The following is a 17,238-nucleotide window of genomic DNA, read 5'->3' on the forward strand; positions in this document are numbered from 1 at the left end:
CCTTTTCATACGGACACCGCCCCAAAAGTTGGTGTTCCAATCGAGGGGTGCGGATGAAGTTCCTCTGAAAACGGCGATCCATTAAATCAATAAAGCAGACGTGGGTCAAAGCATCGAGCCACGCCGAACAAAAAAACACACGAGTCTTTCGGTAGATACAGTTTCATGATCTACAAATTGCGGAGAATGTTTCTGCTAAGTGGATTTCAAGCAATCAACGGAATATTTTTCTACGACCGTGCATGACTATAGTAGCCACAGCCGAGAGCTACCAAGTGCACCACCCTGGCCTGGATAGAACTATCAAACCCGCCTGTCTTTCAAGCTAATGACTCGATTATAGGAGTGCCAGAGTATGTATGGTACCATGTAAAGCAGCAACTTGGTTCTGTATGTGCTTCTGAAAGGTATTGAAATATCATCTCTTGTTATACAGAGCAATCGGTCCATGCTTCTTCACAATTATATTCCTAGGCCTTTCAAAGTAAAGCTGAAGAACTCATCGGGAGCATGCGCTGGGACCCGAATACCACAAAGTAATTGTTGAATCGTTCAGGCAACCCCAGAAGGATTCCCTCTTCTGAGGCCATCAACCCTGCAAACAATCCGTTAGCGAAATAGTCACGGATAGGGAATCCGGCCATAACATACATGCTACTTGAAGCACCGCCGCCTTCAACATTCACCTTCTCTGTGCTTGCCTTTTCCCTTTCTAGCAGACCCGGTGCCTTGTTTCTATCGTAGTGGACTCCTTCTGCCAGTCGTGACTCGTCATTGTGGTGCGCATTTTCGATATCTTCGCCTCTAGACTTGTAGTTGTCTATGAGAGCACCTGTGGTAGTCACTAATTAGTTGCCCATCCCATTGACGATTCCGCTCTGCGACAACCTACCTGTGGAAGGCTCCTTCTTAGTTAGTTCTGGCAAATGGGGCATCTTGGGTGTAATTTATGGCCTCAGTTGAATTGGTGCTTCGTTGATGGTCGACTCCACGAACTTATATACTTTGGCTGAATTGATGAAATCAAACGTCATAGGTCGCCACCTCCGCGAAGTAATGTCCCAAACACACATCCTAGACCTCTTTGATATAGGGATTACAATTGGTGTTGATATCTATTTACTCTAATGATCGCTTTGCACGGCCATGGAGTAGGTATCTAAGCTATGGAACTTCTCCATGTCATATAATTACTTCGTATGCTAATCGCGTCTATAGGTTAGGGGTCATTCCCATGTCAGGGTAATCACTTTATACGTTACGGACCGTGGTCCCATAGCATGGATAATTTGATAGGTGGCTTGTTATATACAGGCAAGAAAGTGTAACCTGCTCCTTGTATGCGATGTAGACTAATGATCTGTATTTCGGCGCTGAACATATACGGGAAGGAAAAGTGCTGGCGGATGCTTCGTATATTCATAAGTGAGTTGTGTCTTGAGGCTCCGAAGAGTAGATTGCATATGCCATACATATTTTGGGCCATCAACTCCAAGGTCGGGAGTATAGAGAGTTTTGAGCTCCAGAGCCCTACGCAGGCACAAACCTATCAATCAGATTGCTCCATCCAGTCGCTCACTATCGAGTCCCTACAGCCGTATGCCAATATGAACGTTGAAAGCTTCACTGGACTGCTTCCTGAGAGTGCCTGCATCTACGGAGTGGGAGCCTGCCGGTCGAATGTATTCATCCCCGTGGGATCAACATCCGGCATGAAGCTGCCCAATGGTTACAAGCGCAGAATTTCTGTACAGTTGATAGATCGCTCGGGTGCCGGATGTTTCTGGCCAGTCTGTCACCTCAGAAACAATTTTAGGCTACACCGTTTAGCCTGCATATAACCAACGCCCACCTGTTCCGATACCTAGCTACCTAGTTTGACCATAATCCAAGCGCGGCTAATGAGGCAGGTGGTAGTTGACTATGCAGCCAGAGGGCGTATATTCTGTGGTAGTGCTGTTCTCCGCTGGAACATACGGAGTAGATATCTGTTGACGATAAGCAGAGGATATGACTCGCTATATGGATCCAATTAGATTATCTTCGGTCAGCCAAGAGATTTGCATTCGTCTCGGGTGGAGCATGTCACGGTCTGTCAGATCTGCTGCTGGGATCGGTTGGCGAAGCGCGGCGTTTCAGCTCTGCTTTGAAGAACAGGCCCCCACAGTTAGCAATTCACATAGTTTGTGAGTTAAGATATGGTTATAGTTTTCTCTTTCAGGGGAACCTGGGGTATAAAATCAAGTTAAGGTTAAGGATGAAATCATACCAAGGACAAGCACAAGAAATCATGGCTGCACGGGCCCCACAGGGCTGAGCCAGTCACAGTTCACGGGCTGGGCTCCAGCAAGGCAAAGCACACGACACCGTCCCCAGCAGGGCTTAGCCTCTTGCGAGATTGGGGGCGCCAGGTCTGGCACTCCTCGGCCTTTAATAGCGTATCATCCCGCGCTGACGATTCTCCTCTTACCAATTTCCAATACTTCAATCATTCTTATCCTTTCCTATGCTTACCTTGCCGACAGATACTCGGCGCGTTGTGTAACCGCGTGTCTCCGTATGAAGTCGCAGTGATACCCGAGAAGAGTTGAGACAAGAACGTGCCGGAGTGCCGGTTTTCCCGCAATGCGGCTGTCGCCATACCCTATCTTCGTCACCCTCTGCGGGCTGCTATCATTAGCCAGGGCTGATGGCGAGGTCACTTTCGAAGACGTGAGAGACAAATTGCCCAAGACTTACAGCGGGCAAGGAGGGGAACCGGGCCCAAAATATTTCAGTGAGTTACTGTACTCCGGAGCTTGCGCGTCTACTCCGTAGTCGCAATCAATTTATCCACAGGGGCTATGTTGCTAACTGGACACCAGAGGAATCTTCGTATGTTTTTCTCTAGGTCTCAGAGACTTCAAATACTAATAGCAATTACTATCAGCTTCCATTATCATTATGACGGGCGGTTTGTACCCTACTCTACCATCGATTCGACACCAGACTGATACCATCGCAGCTTTGCCGAGAGTACCCTCCCCGAAGAAGAAACCCTTCCTCACTTGTCTGCGCTCATCCAAACATACCTGTCGACGATGGCCGATCTCGGCGCTGAAACATGGATAATGCACGGCTCGCTTCTGGCTTGGTGGTGGAATCAGAAGGTAATATAGTCCGAAGGCGTGATTGCGGGACTCCTCGCTGATCAAGTCAGATCTTCCCGTGGGACAACGATCTTGATGTCCAGATCAACGAACCGACGATCCACTTCCTTGCCGACTACTATAACATGACCGAACATCATTTTGATCTTCCTGATGTCGAAGGCGGGCGCACCTATCTCCTCGAAATAAACCCCCAATATGTCGTCCGGTCGAAGTTGGATAAAGCGAACGTCATTGACGGGAGGTGGATTGATACTTCTTCCGGGTTATTCATCGACATAACCGCTGTCCGGGCGGATGACCAACGCCGAGCGAACGGTGAACCCGGCGCTCTGATGTGCAAGGACCGCCACAATTTCGATGTTAGTACTTGCTGAATTCTCAGCTGATCAGAAAGAGGCTCACCCTAACTAGGAGTCCGAGATCTACCCTCTCCGAAATAGCTACTTTGAAGACGTTCCGGCGAAGATCCCGTACGCATATACCAAGCTTCTGCAAGACGAGTATGGCGCCAAAGCCCTAACTAAAACCAACTACCAAGGGTATGTCATGCCTCAACAACTTGTGCTTGCTTTTTGGATAATCCAATATTAACTCGTTCTACAGTCATGAATTCAACGAGCAGACAAGCATTTGGGAGAAAATCAAGAACCATAAGTTTCTGTCGCGCCGACGGAACGTGTCCAAGATCCCAGTTCGAACCACGCCCCTTCATCGTCTATATAGCCCGCCCGATAACTAGGGCTGTGACGAATCTTTTCCTCTTTTGACCGCCATCTCAGTTATATATAATGAGGACTTGCATATACCCGGCGTTTGTGTGATTGTTCAAAACCTTGAAGTTATTTTTGTTGGAGTATAAGGACAGGCCTATAGCCAATTGGTTTTTATGGTCTAGTGGTATACGCTGACAATATTGGCGTTGTCTCTTAAACCCTTGCGCCGTGGCCTTCTATAGGCCTTTTACGTCTGTATATATCTGCTACGATGTACTGTATGGTTTCGATATAATGATAGGCGCGCCGATTTGGCGTCTATAATTACTTGGATGTGCCTCACACTGTGTAAAATCTCCCACCTGCAAGATCCCTGTCATTAATTCAACCTAACTCCGAGTCCACGTTGTACCGGAGCAATGTAGTGGCTGAAGCCAAGGACCAGGGTTGAAAGAAACTTGGAAATCCGTCCTCATCTCTTGATATCCCTGGTGCGATGGATGATTTTAACGACATCCCAATTGTGTGCGACTGTCAAACATGAGACTCTTTTACTCTCTAAGGATGACAGTCGGCCCAATGTCTGGAGCTGCCGCAGAGCTCAGAACCACAGCCTAGAGATATTCACGGCATTAGGAAATCAAGATCACAACGTCGAATCGATGCTCTTGGATGCAGCTTCAACGAGAGTCGAGACCCAAGACTTGATCGGCTGCATCGGTCAACCCCCACTGACAGCCGTTTGACTTTGAACTGCGGGGAGACTGGGTTTAGCCTTTAAGTACCGGTAGCGGTTAGGTAACCGTAGCCAATGAAAACTGCCCCACCCTGAGATAACATGCGAAGATCTACCTCCTCTTTGTTCAGCTTCCCAAGAACTTGGGGATCGCTGTCCTAATCTTGGGGCCTCAAGGGTCATTCGCTTATCTATAGTAAACAAAGATTGGTAGCGGAGAATGCAGTTGCAGAGCTAAGTTCAGCTGCCGTGCTGCACCTTCCCTGCTGCTCTTCTCTCACGTCTCATCCGTTTTTACTCCGTCCCTACTCCGTACATACCTCTGCTCTGTACATTGACAATGTGACACGGCCGTGCTTCACATTAACCTCATCGCCATGTCTTTCTCTCCCGCCTCTCATCCTACAGCCAATTCAGGAAAAAACCAGTCAACCTCGATTCCTTCTGGCGGTGGGAATGAAAATGCCTCTCCAGCCCTGCAAGCTACTCAGAACAATGTTTCTCATCACGACCTGTCGGCCGTGCGGAGCTGCGTGACTTGTCGTCGAAGGAAAGTCCGTTGCAACAAAAGATCTCCGTGCTCGAACTGTGTTAGAGCAGGCGTCGAATGTATCTTTCCCCCTCCAGGCCGAGCCGCACGCAAGTTGAAACGGCCCCCTGCTGAAAACGAAGCTCTGCTCTCACGACTGCGGCAACTTGAGAACTTAGTCAAAGCAGCTATTTCGAACCCGAATACTCAGCCATCTCCACCTCAGCAGCAAGGTGATCGCTCGAGCGGCGACCCGCCTGAACGTCCCCATCCACCTCACGACGTGGGCGGGAGCGATGCCCAAAAATGCCCAGTGGCCGGACGCCAGATCCAGTTGCCTCCTTTGGAGCACGAGTTTGGAAGACTTGTTATTGAAGATAATCGGAGCCGGTATGTGAGTAATCGGTTCTGGGCGAGCCTCGGGGACCAGGTAGGTTATTTCAGCTGTGCTAGCGCTCTCTCTATGTGCTGACTGAACTAGATCGAAGAACTGCAGGACATCCTTGATCATTCATCCTCCGACGATGACGACTCCCCATCTCCCGGACCGTCTAGTTACTCTACAGCGCATGATGGAATGCTTTTTGGTTTCTATTCTCTTGCGCACTCCCTGCAGAGTTTCCACCCACCTCCAGGCAAGGTCCCAGTGCTATGGAATATCTATGCTGAGAATGTCAAGCCCCTATTGCCTGTGGTCTATGGTCCTGCCGCTCAACATATGTTCGCAATAGCTGCTCGTACCCCGGAAGTGTTGGACAAAAACAATGAAGCCTTGCTCCTTTCTATGTACTTTGCCGCCATAGTGAGCATGTCGGCTGAGCAGTGTATAGCCCGTCTAGGAGAAGCTCGTGATACCCTCGTCAGCCGTTACCGGTTCGCTGTGGAGCAAGCATTGTCCAAAGCCGGTCTTATGAATACCCAGAGTCTGACGCTAATGCAAGCCGCGGTGATATTCTTGAATGCTGTCCGTCGAGATGATGACACCAAGTTTGTTTGGTCAATGTCCGCTCTTATACTCCGCCTGGCACAAGGACTCGGCCTGCACCGAGATGGCAATAATTTTGACCTGAAGCCATTCGATGCCGAGATGCGTCGAAGGCTATGGTGGCATGTTATTCTGCTTGACCTTCGATCCTCCGAGGACCATGGGACGGATGTTCAGATCCATGACCGAATGTTTGATACCAGACTTCCCCTGAATGTCAACGAGAGCGACCTCTCTGCTCACGCGACAGAACGTCCCACGCCAAGAGTTGGATTTACTGACATGACCTTCTTTCTCATACGCTGTGACATCTGCTATGCTCTTCGGCGAGTGGCCTATACATGCCCGAACACGAGTGGCGCGGTTTCGGGACCAACTCCAGATAACTGCCCCAATGTTGTACAAACTGTCAACATGCACATCGAAGAGCAATATTTAAAGCACTGTGACATGTCCGATCCGATACAGTGGATTAGCGCAACTGTTGCGCGTCTCGTCCTCACGAAGATGTGGCTAGTGATACACCATCCGATAACCCGCTCCGATCTTGACTCTCAGATTAGCCATGAGTCTCGGGAAAGTCTGTTCATCACTTCTATCGAGGTTACCGAATTTGCGCGTCTGATCAAAGAAGACCAAAACACGCAGAAGTGGAGCTGGATGTTTGACGCTCATATGCAGTGGCATGCCATAGCGATGGTCCTTTCTGAACTCTGTGTACGTCCGTTGAGCCCTTTAACAGATCGTGCATGGGTAGCTGTGACGACTGTTTACGATGACTGGCTTCGGACCGCAAAGCAGCGGAAGGGTATGCTATGGAGACCGCTCGCCAAGCTTATGAAGCGTGCAGGCGCGTTGAGAAAGAAGCAACTGGCGGAGCTAGAAAGCAATCATGTTCCTGCTCAGAACACAATACCTGTTCTCGCAGGATCAGACCGGCCTGATTGGCTAAGGTCAGAACAGCCTTCCATAGGATCTCCTTTCTCATCTCACTTCCCGGAGCACTCAAGATTGGCTGCTGCGGCACCACCAATGGACTTGATCTCTTCCCAACCGCAAGGCCCGCTGGAATTTGACATCAGCGAAGGTCCGATGGGTGTTCTCAGTTCAATGTTCCCTGGAGGTAATTTCTTCACCACTCCTGAGAGCCTGAGTGACCCAACGACCATGTCCAATGCACAAAATAATGGAACCTCCCAAGGCCCCCTTAACCCAGGTGCCAACTACCAGGAATGGGACCAAGTGCTGCGGGACTTTCAGCTCGACATGCAGGAAATGCAGGGCAATCCCTTGAGTGACATTACCGGGTGGGTGACTTGATCCTGCTTCGGGTGTATCGATGAATTGAATGTTTGTCATCCGTCATCTAAATATATTATAAACCCAGCAGTACACCGCCATTGAGACTCTCACCTCTATCATTTATCGCCAGTGGACATTTACACATAAGTTCATGTGATTACGTACCTTTCCTGCAATTATGGTCTGTACCAGTGCCATACTTTCGCACGGTATATCTATGCTCTGAGCATCATCTAAAAAGTACAGTAAACTTACCATGTCAATTATATATTACTCATATATAAAATCTGCTTCCAGTCCATTCAAGCGACCCCAATTTCTTCTGAATAAGTAGAGTGGTGGTATACTTCGCAGATCACGTGAAGCCAGTTTACTCTGCGACTGGAGGACAACTTGCCATAGCTCCAGACCTCTCTATCTAAACCAATACAATCGCAACTCGCGCGTCTTCCTTGTTGATTCTCTTCATAACCTCTAAATCTACTCGAGAATATATCATCTCCATAAATCCAACGAAAACCACCAACAATGCCCTCCAAACGCCCCTCCGCGACGCCCTCGTCCTCCTCCGCACCCGCGCCGTCATCCGCATCATCATCGGGCACTTCAACACCACTGCCAACCCTCTCCTCCGGCCCCAAAACGCTCTCCGCAAACTCCTCCGTCTCCGATATCGCCATTCATGTCTGGCAACAGTACCTCACCACCACGCCGCAGCGCACAATGCTCCTAGACGCCTTCATGGCCTTCCTTGTCCTTGTTGGCGGAGTGCAGTTTGCCTATTGTGTGCTGGCGGGGAATTATGTATGTTCACTGTTTCTATACCTCTTCTTCCTTGCTTGAGTGGATATAAATGAGATGGTCGCTAAAATTGTACGGTTAATAGCCCTTCAACGCCTTCCTGAGCGGCTTCTGTGCTGCAGTCGGACAGTTCGTTCTCACGGCTAGTTTGCGCATGCAGACGAGTTCTTCGGAGGGGGTCTCGAGCGTCGGTAAAGGGAAAGTGGGCAAGGTTGCTGTTGCTGTTGCTGGGCGTGCTGAGGGGGCGGATGGTGGCATTTCGCATGAGAGGTGAGATTGAGATCCCCCTTGTTCCCCTGCCCGCATGGTCATAGGGTCTCGGTATGCTAATGGATCGCTTGTTATGACGTACAGGGCATTCGCGGATTACATCTTTGGCAGCTTGATTCTGCATTTCTTCTGTATTAACTTCATCAACTAGAGCTACCGAGGTGTTTGCTGGTGGGTGGTATACCGGTTTACAGACTCTCGTTTACCGGGATGAGCGGTCTCGCTTGAGAGACTGCTGGATAAGAATGTCTGTATCCATTGTCACAAGAATATGTCCCTGGTGGAACCATTCTGTGGTGGTCTTTTGAACCAAAATATGTCATCATATGCCTTCGGCGTGGAGGCGAGATAGTATCTGTATGTTATAGCATAGCGACTTTATACTTATATCTTGTTCATTCAGAGCTCATAAGCAGATGGGAACAAAAACCGGCATCACTAAACAGAATGCCTTGGGGTATATTATACACAAGTAATCTAAATCTATATTTCGTTTTCAGCACCCAACACGATCGATCTAGTTATTTCTCCATGACCATGTTGAGCAAGCCCGGTCATGAGACCAAGTTATATGCTTGTGAAGCTTATAAAACGTTACCGACCCGGAACCGAAGAGCCGTGCAACCCATTGTGATGCGCAACGGTATTCGCGTGCCAATTCAACCTCGTTGTTAGGTGGTATGAGCCCGCTGTCTTTGGATGGCGGGGGAACTGGCTGCCGGATATTTTGTATACCTTGTTATCCAGAAGTGCGCGATCACTGAGCGGCAGTAATGGCATCGCTAGCCCCGCGACGGTGATGGTAGTAAAGTAGAGCAGGCGAGATGACGAGTACGCAGTACGTGGTCCCTGAGCACTGTCACAAGCCCCTCAGAACGCGCGTCCTGGCTTGCGCTTAATTTGCGGCTTCTTGACCACACTGCCTCCACCACCGCCTGAGGCACCATTTCGGTTTGTGGTCGACGAAGCCGTCAAGCCACCGCCAACCTTCCTGCCCGCAACGGCCGGCCTGCGCACCGCAGACCCAAATCCGACACCAGGTCTTCCGCCACCAACCTCGACCTCATTCTTCCGTCTCGAGGACTCCGTCTTCTCCTTTTCCCGCTGTTTCTCCGCCGCGGCGCGCTCGCGGTCCGCGGCCATCTGGGATTCGATCTCCATGCGGCGGTTGAACTCTTGTTCTGTGACACGGCGTTCGCGGTGAGAGTAGCCTTTTTCTTTGACGCTGTAGAAGACGCCACCTAGTTCGGCAAGCCACTGAATCATTAAATGTTAGCTGATTTGATTGCATTCAAGGACTTAAACGGGAACTTACGTGTGGATCGACAGCGGTCACAGTAGACATGTACTCCTTACTCGTGAGAATGAGTTCGTGGTAGACGACGTACTCGGGCACATAACCTAAGCCGTAAAGCGCGCTGGTCGGATGAAGCGCCATGGTGACGCTCGTGCGGAGGTTAATAAACTCGCCGATACCCTTCACCCTCGCAGCTTGGTGGTAGAAGCCCGAGCAAATGCATTTGCGGATCTCGTCCCAGTCTGTCCCGCAGGAGACGAGGGGCATCTTCTGCATAACCATGATATCGTTGAGCTGGTCGCGCACTTCCTTGGCGCGGCGGAGGGTCTTCGCGTGCAGGAAGTGCTTCACGCACCAGTGGTCTGAGTAGCCGTTTGACTTCCACTGCGTGTAGACGTGTAAGAGCGTTAGGTGATCTGATTCGGGGACGAAGAACTTCTCGCGCGCGGCGTCGGATTCTTCTTGCCGCTCTTTCGGGCGGTAGAAGACGTTTGGTACTGAGAGCATCGAGACAATCGTGAGCATTTCCTCGCTGCAGCCGTATTGTTCTGCGGCTGTAATAATGAGCTTTGCAAGCGGAGGGTCCATGGGAAAGGGAGTCATTTGGCGTCCCAATGGGGTGAGATCGCCTAGGTTGTCGAGGGCCCCTAGGGACCATAGTTCGAAGAGAGAGGTGGAAATAGTTTCTTGAGGTGGAGGGTCCATGAAGTCAAAGTCGAGTAAATCTTTCACGCCGAGGGATTTGAGGAGAAGGACTGTGTTTGAAAGACTGGTTCGCTGAATTTCTGGAATAGTTTGCAGGTACAACTCATTCTTATAAGCCACCTCCGTGTAAAGTCGATAAGCTTTACCAGGCCCAGTCCGGCCAGCTCTTCCAGAGCGCTGGTTGGCATTTGCTTGCGAGATTGGCGTGATCTGGAGCGTGTCCATACCCATCTTAGGGTTATAAACCTTCAGTTTGGAGTAGCCAGAATCCACCACGAACATAATACCATCGACCGTCAGACTGGTCTCCGCAATATTGGTCGCTACTATCACTTTTCGCACGCCGGGAGCAGCTCGTTCGAAGATCTTCGCTTGCTGCTCGGCAGGCATCTGACTGTAAATCGGCAAGATGCTAAGTTTCGGCGGGTCGTTGAGCAGGTTTAATCGTTCATCGACAAGTTCGCATGTTGCTTCAATATCTTCCTGTCCTGTCATGAAGACCAAGATATCTCCGGGGCCTTGTGAAACGTGGATGGCCAAGACCTGCTTGACAGCGCTATCGACGTAATCTTCACAGGGCGTGCGAGAAAAATGAACATCCACAGGGAAAGTTCTTCCTGGGATGATGAATTCCGGAGCGCCGCCGAAGAACCTCGAAAATCGTTCTGCGTTCATCGTGGCTGATGTGACGATCAACTTCAAATCCCTCCGTCTAGCCAGAATCTTCTTCAAGAGACCCATCAAAACATCCGTATTCAGAGCACGCTCATGCGCTTCGTCCATAATGATACATGCGTATTTGTCAAGATCAGTCTGAACCAGTGACTCTCGAAGGAGGACACCGTCAGTCATGTACTTAATGGCTGTGTTCGGACCAGTGCAGTCCTCGAATCGAATGGCGTATCCAACGAGATCTCCCAAATCAACTTCCATCTCTTCACTCACACGCTTGGCGACACTCATTGCAGCGACTCGACGAGGTTGTGTGCATCCAATCATTCCGAACTTAGCGTAGCCATCCTCGTAGAGGAACTGGGTCAACTGTGTCGTTTTCCCGGACCCCGTCTCTCCAACGACCACAACGACCTGGTTGTCACGTATAACCCGCAGAAGATCCTCCCGAACAGCAAATGCCGGCAAGAACTCCCGTTGTTCGCGCAGCGTTTTGCTCTTGCTGAAGGAGCTCTGCCCGCCCTCACCCTGCTTCTTCATGTGCTGCGCAAACTTGTTCCCTCCACCCTTGTAGACCTCCTCCACAGGCATCGCGACAGCAGTGTCGCCCTCATCTTCCTTCACACCCATCAGATTCCCCAACGCGGTGCCAGCAACCGTTGTCGCCTCCTGCGCCTGCTTCTGACGCTCCCGCTGCTGTCGCCGGTCCCGTACAACTTTGCTACCTTTGCGACTAAAGACAGCCATATCACTCTGAGGATCTCGGACGGCGGAGATTGGCTCCAACTGTTTCGTGAAGATCGTGCGGCCATCGAGGAAGGGTGGGCGGAGGTCGTGGACGAGCAGATGGACACGCGTGCCTTCTTCATCTTCGGGCATAAAGTCACCACTGAAGTCGCGTCTCTGGGCAACGCCGGAGGTCAACATCCGGTTCGTCTCCCAGTTGTCAATATCTTTGCGCTTTGCATCGCGGAGTGACGGCGGGAGGTTCGAGCTTTTCAGCCTCTTTGCGGGAGGCTCGTTGGAAGCCATCCTGGGTATATATCAAGTGGTAGATATGAACGGGGTATGGCTTTCAGAATCAAGGGTTCGTAGATTCCAGAAGGTCGCCCTTCTGGCGGTTGATGAAGAAGTTACTGACAAGAATGTAGGGCCGCGGCGATATGATACCTGAGCCAAACAGTGCAATCATCCGATCACGTGTATGATTCTAGAGTGTAGCTGCGCAGCTTGGTTAGCAGATTATTCACAATATTCATTACTTGAACCTCATTTCTCTCTAATTTTCCATTGATCTCGGTGATCTATACCCACGTACGGGTTCAGTGGTTGGGAGGGTTGTTCTCCTCATAGTTCAGTGTTGCTTGGCCAAAAAGTGGCCGATAACAGTTTCGCCCCGCATAATCAATCAACGATTCCAGCTTTGCACTCAATTCAATACCCAGACAAAATGGCCAGTCAACCACAAATTGCTCCGAAGAAGCAGCAAGGTGCGCCTTCTATTGCCGTGTCCCTTGAAACTATCCGCTGTTGAAGCTAACACCGAGCAGAGCTTCAAGCTCAATACACAAACTACAAGAACACACTGCAACAGCTGGCGCAGAAGATCGGGGATATCGAGCAGGAGGCTGAGGAGCACAAGTAAGCTTACTTTGGCATCTCTAACTTCGCTTTCCAAGGCCCTCAAATGAACGTGGACTGTGCTGATAGTTGTGTACCGCGCAGGCTAGTGATCGACACCCTTGAGCCCCTGCCTCAAGATCGGACGTGCTTCCGGATGGTGAATGGCGTTTTGGTCGAGCGGACAGTTAGCGATGTTTTACCGACGTTGAAGACGAACTCAGACGGCTTGAAGCAGGTGCTGGAGGACATGCTGAAGCAGTACAAAGCAAAGCAATCGGAGTTAGACAGTTGGAAGGTACGTGTGCCTGCCCTGGCGATCGTGCTGTTAAGGATGGGTTGTCCAAGGGAGCGCCGCTAACTTTGGGCTACAGAAAAAGAACAATATCCAGGTTGTGCAACCATAAGAGACGATCTATGAATGGAACCCCTTTTTCCGCGCTATGTGGACTGTTTAAACCGAGCGTACTATATACCTTCCTTGATTGCGGAAACACGATGACCGCGAGCCGTATTTGGAGTCGCTTAACGGGATGTACTTGGGGGTCTGAGACTTGACGCAACGGCACTCATCTACGCGATAAGCTAGGAGTCTCCAAGGCCCGGGCTCCTTGAGCATGTCAGTCAAGATTCCAAAGTCCAACATCAAACTTCCAAAGGTGAGACAGCGGTGGTGATGCGGTAGTCATGGAGGTTGAGCCTTTGATGCACTCATACCTAAAGGCCCGGGCTAGGACGATTGACATGGCCGGGTGAAAGAAAATTGACCGCCTGAAGCGATGCGAACCGGCATTACCCTAATCCTTTGTGCCTAGAAAACTATGCATCAATATTTTATCTTGCATCATGAAGTTGACGTTTGACCTAGTTTAGTGGTGTGTGATCCTGGCCAACCGTGTTAAGGCGCCTATGCATTGATTAGGCACACATGGTCGGTTCCAGGCTCTACTGAGTTGGCGATCTGACCCAGTCCGATTACGCAACAGGTAAGTGTTTGTCAAGAGCATTAGAGTCAATCTCTGCTTGTCTTGGCTGCAGGGAGATTGTTGAGGCTACAATTGCCGATATCCATGACCCCGGTTCAATTGCAGCGCACATCCTGATGCAGTAGCGTCATGCTTCCTGCTTCACAGTTGCCCTATGTTTGAACGTTGAAACATGCGATATTCTTTGTTTGATATGACTTCATGATCCTACAGGGTAGTCTAAAGAAGCTTAGACAGCCTCGCAACGTCATTTTTTGGGCCGCAGAGGTGGTGCGCTGCAGATTTGCTGGGCTAGCCCAGAGCATGTTTCACCCTAGACTACCTGTTGGTGTCCAGTTAACCTCACTGCAGTTGCTGCTTGAAGCCTGCCTGGAGCCCTGGACCAACGCCGACTGGTGAGCAGGATCAGCAACGATTCGTGAAGGCTCTCAGCTTGACGAACATGTCAAGCTGTGGCTGCCGGAGAATTTGAGGCCACGGAAAAACTGATAGGACGTCGTGTGCGCCCCCAGGCGATCCCTGGCAGGATCGGAGGCCAAGACATGAGCTGTCGAACCAGTCACAGCCTTTGGTCGAATGAGGTGATATTGGCGGATCAGCCAGTCGGTAAGGTAGGGATGGTAGTGGTATTCATTACAGAGATGAAGCAGTAAGGCAGATACTCATTGTTTATCTTCGGTATACTACGACCCCGTGAGTTGATGATGTCAAGCAGAGAGGCACCGGTGCCTCCTTGGGTCACGTGCTGTAACGTACCAGCCCAATACCACCCCCACTTCCTTTTCTAGTGTAATTTACCCCACGCTCTGCTGTAATGAGCCGCCTGTTAGGTATCGGAGCCGTCACAGAGGCCTCAGGCCCTCCTGCGGTTCAATCATCCATCTCCTTGCAGCGCTCTTCTCTCTCTTCCATTCCCATTTCTCCTCCCTCCAGCATTATTCAAGCCAATTTCATCCAATCACCGGGGCGTGCCATCAGCGTTTCGTTTTGACCAGATTTGGAGACCAAGTCCATCGCCTCGGAACTGCTGGCGTGTTTCGCGTGTACCTGGACTCCATCAGCCAGTGATCGTGCTCCTCAGCCAGACACTTCTGGTTCGCCAATTGCCTGCTGCGCGCATCGCGTCCAGTCGCCAGTAATTACTCCTGCCCTATCTCCCTTCCAGTAACAGGCCAATTATTTACTTGACACACCAGATCTATTCCACAGGCTTTCGAATCCTAAAGAATAACCCGGCCTTCGACGGTCTTTGCCTGCGCAACGTGCCACTGCCATTAATTGGCCCACCGGTTACTTGCGCGTTACTTCCGATCTCCCCGCCTTGAGCACCGCTGACGTTATCGCTGTAAGTCACCCCAGAACTATCAACCAAAGCGTCTGGGAGTTTCCACAACCCTAGCGCCATATCCCCGTCCCTGGGCATCAAATCAGCCTTTCGGGCCCAATAAACATAAAAAAAATAGTGCAATAAATCTTAAACGGGCGTCCTAGCGCATCGTTCATACGCCCCTCGGCGAATGAGACCCTCCCCGCATCTCATTTACACCGCTAGGGCAGAGTTGTCATGGACGCGCTGTCAATCCCCCAGAAGCCCTGACCACTGCTCAATGCTTCCCTGTCCCTGTTCAGGCTGTTGTGAAGCAGCTCGCTGCCCAGCCTGATACTGGCTTTCCTCCCCTTGGTCCATGAGCCTTGAACCTGAAAGCCCATCGCGTGGTGTGTGCATTCTCTGACGTGGATGCCAACAGAGCTTATTCGAAACCGTACCTTCCAAAACCGGAATCACCTACTCTTTCGCCGACAGCTATAACCATGTCGTCGACCTCTCCCTCCAAGGAACCCGAGGTGGAACAGGAACCTCAATCGGGTGAAGAACACGAGCAAATGGATAAGGAACAAGATCTCCATGGGCAAGGTCAAGGAGAGTTCGAGGTGAAGGAGCAAGATAGATGGCTACCAATCGCAAATGGTTAGTTGCGTTCCCTTGCAGCTGTCTGCCCCCTGATTTGTGTGTACCTTGCGTTCATCCGCTGGTCTACTGCTGTCGCCATACTGTCCGAGCACCTTCCCGTCGGTTGCAGATGTTCATGCTTACGCGCATCCCATTGCTCGGATAATGCTTGATATCTGCACTGCCTTGTGCCGTTGCCGCCGTTCTAACCTACTCTCTGGAGCCTCCTCCGTCGGTGAACTGATACAGTTTATGATACTGACAATGGCATACAGTCGCGCGTATTATGAAGTTAGCGTTGCCAGAGAATGCAAAGATTGCTAAGGAAGCGAAAGAATGCATGCAGGAATGCGTGAGCGAGTTCATCTCATTCATTACCAGTGAAGGTGAGTGAGCTCTATCACATGGTTGCCCGGTGGAAACTAATCTGTTGGCGAAGCTTCCGAGAAATGCCAACAGGAAAAGCGCAAGACCGTCAACGGAGAAGACATCCTGTTTGCCATGACCTCCCTTGGCTTCGAAAACTATGCTGAAGCCCTGAAAATCTATTTGTCGAAATATCGAGAGGTAAGACTTGTGCAACGTTTTTGGACGATCTGTCTATCCCGGATGGGCTTTGTGCCAGGGCATGTGTCGCTAATTAGCTTCAGACTCAATCCGCCCGGGGGGAGCCCCGGCATCCGGGGCCACCAGTAGCCGAATACGGCGGGGGCGGGCCCGTTGGCGGCGCTGCCAGCGGCCCCTCAGCCGTGCGTTCCAGCGGTGCAGCGGCCGGGGGAGCCTTCCCTGATGCCTCTGATAGTGCCGGTAGCATGATGAACCAGGGCTTGGACCCTTCTGAACAAGATACCTCAGCTTATGGATATCCCCCCATGGTTGGCCAGAGCCATAACGGCGCGGGTGGGGATTCCTATTAGTTTCTCGGATACGTGAAATTTACAGGGGAACTGTTGACAATGCAGGCACCCAACTATCTGTTACAGCTCAGTAAGACGCTCATCTTGCGCGAGCTAGTACACTGAAATCGGGTTCTTGTTCATCCTTCAAAGGGTAGCCCGTTCGAAACAGACGGAACTTTGCCCTGCAGCGGGCATTGGTATCATTAAAGTTTCTAGACGCCGCTTCCTGTACGGCATTCATATGGGCTGGGCTGGGCTGGGTTGGGTTAGTCTTGTATTATGGGGTCTTATACACCGGCGTTATCTTCGAGCCGACGGAACACAGGACAGGGATATGATGAACTTTGTTAGGAATTAGCGCTTCACGTCACTTTTTTACCTCGCCTACTCTTACCATTCTTCTTTCCCTCTTCTGAGCCAAGCCTGGCCTCTTCAGGGAGTGCGGGCTTGCCGCTCTATTGCCCCAACCGTGTGGCACCTTCCCCAAGGGTACTACTATTACTTATTGCGAAGTGATTGATGGCGTTATGTTTGTCCTTTCTTGTGAAGTTATGATTTATCGTTCTTATCAATTGGAGGCTATAGGGCGGCTCAATCATCAAGACATGCACATTCTTATG

At 50.7% G+C, this 17,238-nt stretch overlaps 7 protein-coding genes across 7 annotated transcripts; 5 read left to right on the forward strand and 2 right to left on the reverse strand.

Annotated features, from left to right (window-relative positions):
• Nucleotides 1-552: 552 nt before the first annotated feature.
• Nucleotides 553-935, reverse strand: DSM5745_00856 (uncharacterized protein; the record flags this gene model as incomplete). The annotated part of the gene is made up of 3 exons (XM_026742872.1): nucleotides 553-595; nucleotides 652-832; nucleotides 893-935. 3 exons carry the CDS (start codon nucleotides 933-935, stop codon nucleotides 553-555), a joined length of 267 nt encoding a protein of 88 aa, XP_026608717.1.
• A 1,690-nt stretch (nucleotides 936-2,625) lies between these two features.
• DSM5745_00857 (putative mannosylphosphorylation protein (Mnn4)) lies at nucleotides 2,626-3,891 on the forward strand (the record flags this gene model as incomplete). Its single annotated transcript, XM_026742873.1, has 7 exons — nucleotides 2,626-2,776; nucleotides 2,865-2,874; nucleotides 2,930-2,953; nucleotides 3,005-3,149; nucleotides 3,200-3,511; nucleotides 3,564-3,691; nucleotides 3,756-3,891. 7 exons carry the CDS (start codon nucleotides 2,626-2,628, stop codon nucleotides 3,889-3,891), a joined length of 906 nt encoding a protein of 301 aa, XP_026608718.1.
• Nucleotides 3,892-4,978: 1,087 nt separating this feature from the next.
• On the forward strand, nucleotides 4,979-7,435 carry DSM5745_00858 (putative C6 transcription factor; the record flags this gene model as incomplete). Its single annotated transcript, XM_026742874.1, has 2 exons — nucleotides 4,979-5,560; nucleotides 5,612-7,435. 2 exons carry the CDS (start codon nucleotides 4,979-4,981, stop codon nucleotides 7,433-7,435), a joined length of 2,406 nt encoding a protein of 801 aa, XP_026608719.1.
• Nucleotides 7,436-7,945: 510 nt separating this feature from the next.
• Nucleotides 7,946-8,492, forward strand: DSM5745_00859 (putative oligosaccharyl transferase subunit Dad1; the record flags this gene model as incomplete). Its single annotated transcript, XM_026742875.1, has 2 exons — nucleotides 7,946-8,221; nucleotides 8,304-8,492. 2 exons carry the CDS (start codon nucleotides 7,946-7,948, stop codon nucleotides 8,490-8,492), a joined length of 465 nt encoding a protein of 154 aa, XP_026608720.1.
• An 866-nt stretch (nucleotides 8,493-9,358) lies between these two features.
• On the reverse strand, nucleotides 9,359-12,194 carry DSM5745_00860 (putative mRNA splicing factor RNA helicase (Prp16); the record flags this gene model as incomplete). Its single annotated transcript, XM_026742876.1, has 2 exons — nucleotides 9,359-9,745; nucleotides 9,804-12,194. 2 exons carry the CDS (start codon nucleotides 12,192-12,194, stop codon nucleotides 9,359-9,361), a joined length of 2,778 nt encoding a protein of 925 aa, XP_026608721.1.
• Nucleotides 12,195-12,612: 418 nt separating this feature from the next.
• Nucleotides 12,613-13,189, forward strand: DSM5745_00861 (putative prefoldin subunit 2; the record flags this gene model as incomplete). Its single annotated transcript, XM_026742877.1, has 4 exons — nucleotides 12,613-12,652; nucleotides 12,713-12,803; nucleotides 12,888-13,080; nucleotides 13,157-13,189. 4 exons carry the CDS (start codon nucleotides 12,613-12,615, stop codon nucleotides 13,187-13,189), a joined length of 357 nt encoding a protein of 118 aa, XP_026608722.1.
• A 2,391-nt stretch (nucleotides 13,190-15,580) lies between these two features.
• Nucleotides 15,581-16,636, forward strand: DSM5745_00862 (nuclear transcription factor Y subunit beta; the record flags this gene model as incomplete). The annotated part of the gene is made up of 4 exons (XM_026742878.1): nucleotides 15,581-15,737; nucleotides 15,995-16,105; nucleotides 16,159-16,286; nucleotides 16,370-16,636. The coding sequence occupies 4 exons, from the start codon at nucleotides 15,581-15,583 to the stop codon at nucleotides 16,634-16,636; spliced, it is 663 nt and encodes a 220-aa protein (XP_026608723.1).
• Nucleotides 16,637-17,238: the final 602 nt, after the last annotated feature.

This window comes from Aspergillus mulundensis (assembly GCF_003369625.1).
Source record: "Aspergillus mulundensis strain DSM 5745 chromosome Unknown scaffold_0, whole genome shotgun sequence".
Classification (NCBI taxonomy): domain Eukaryota; kingdom Fungi; phylum Ascomycota; class Eurotiomycetes; order Eurotiales; family Aspergillaceae; genus Aspergillus; species Aspergillus mulundensis.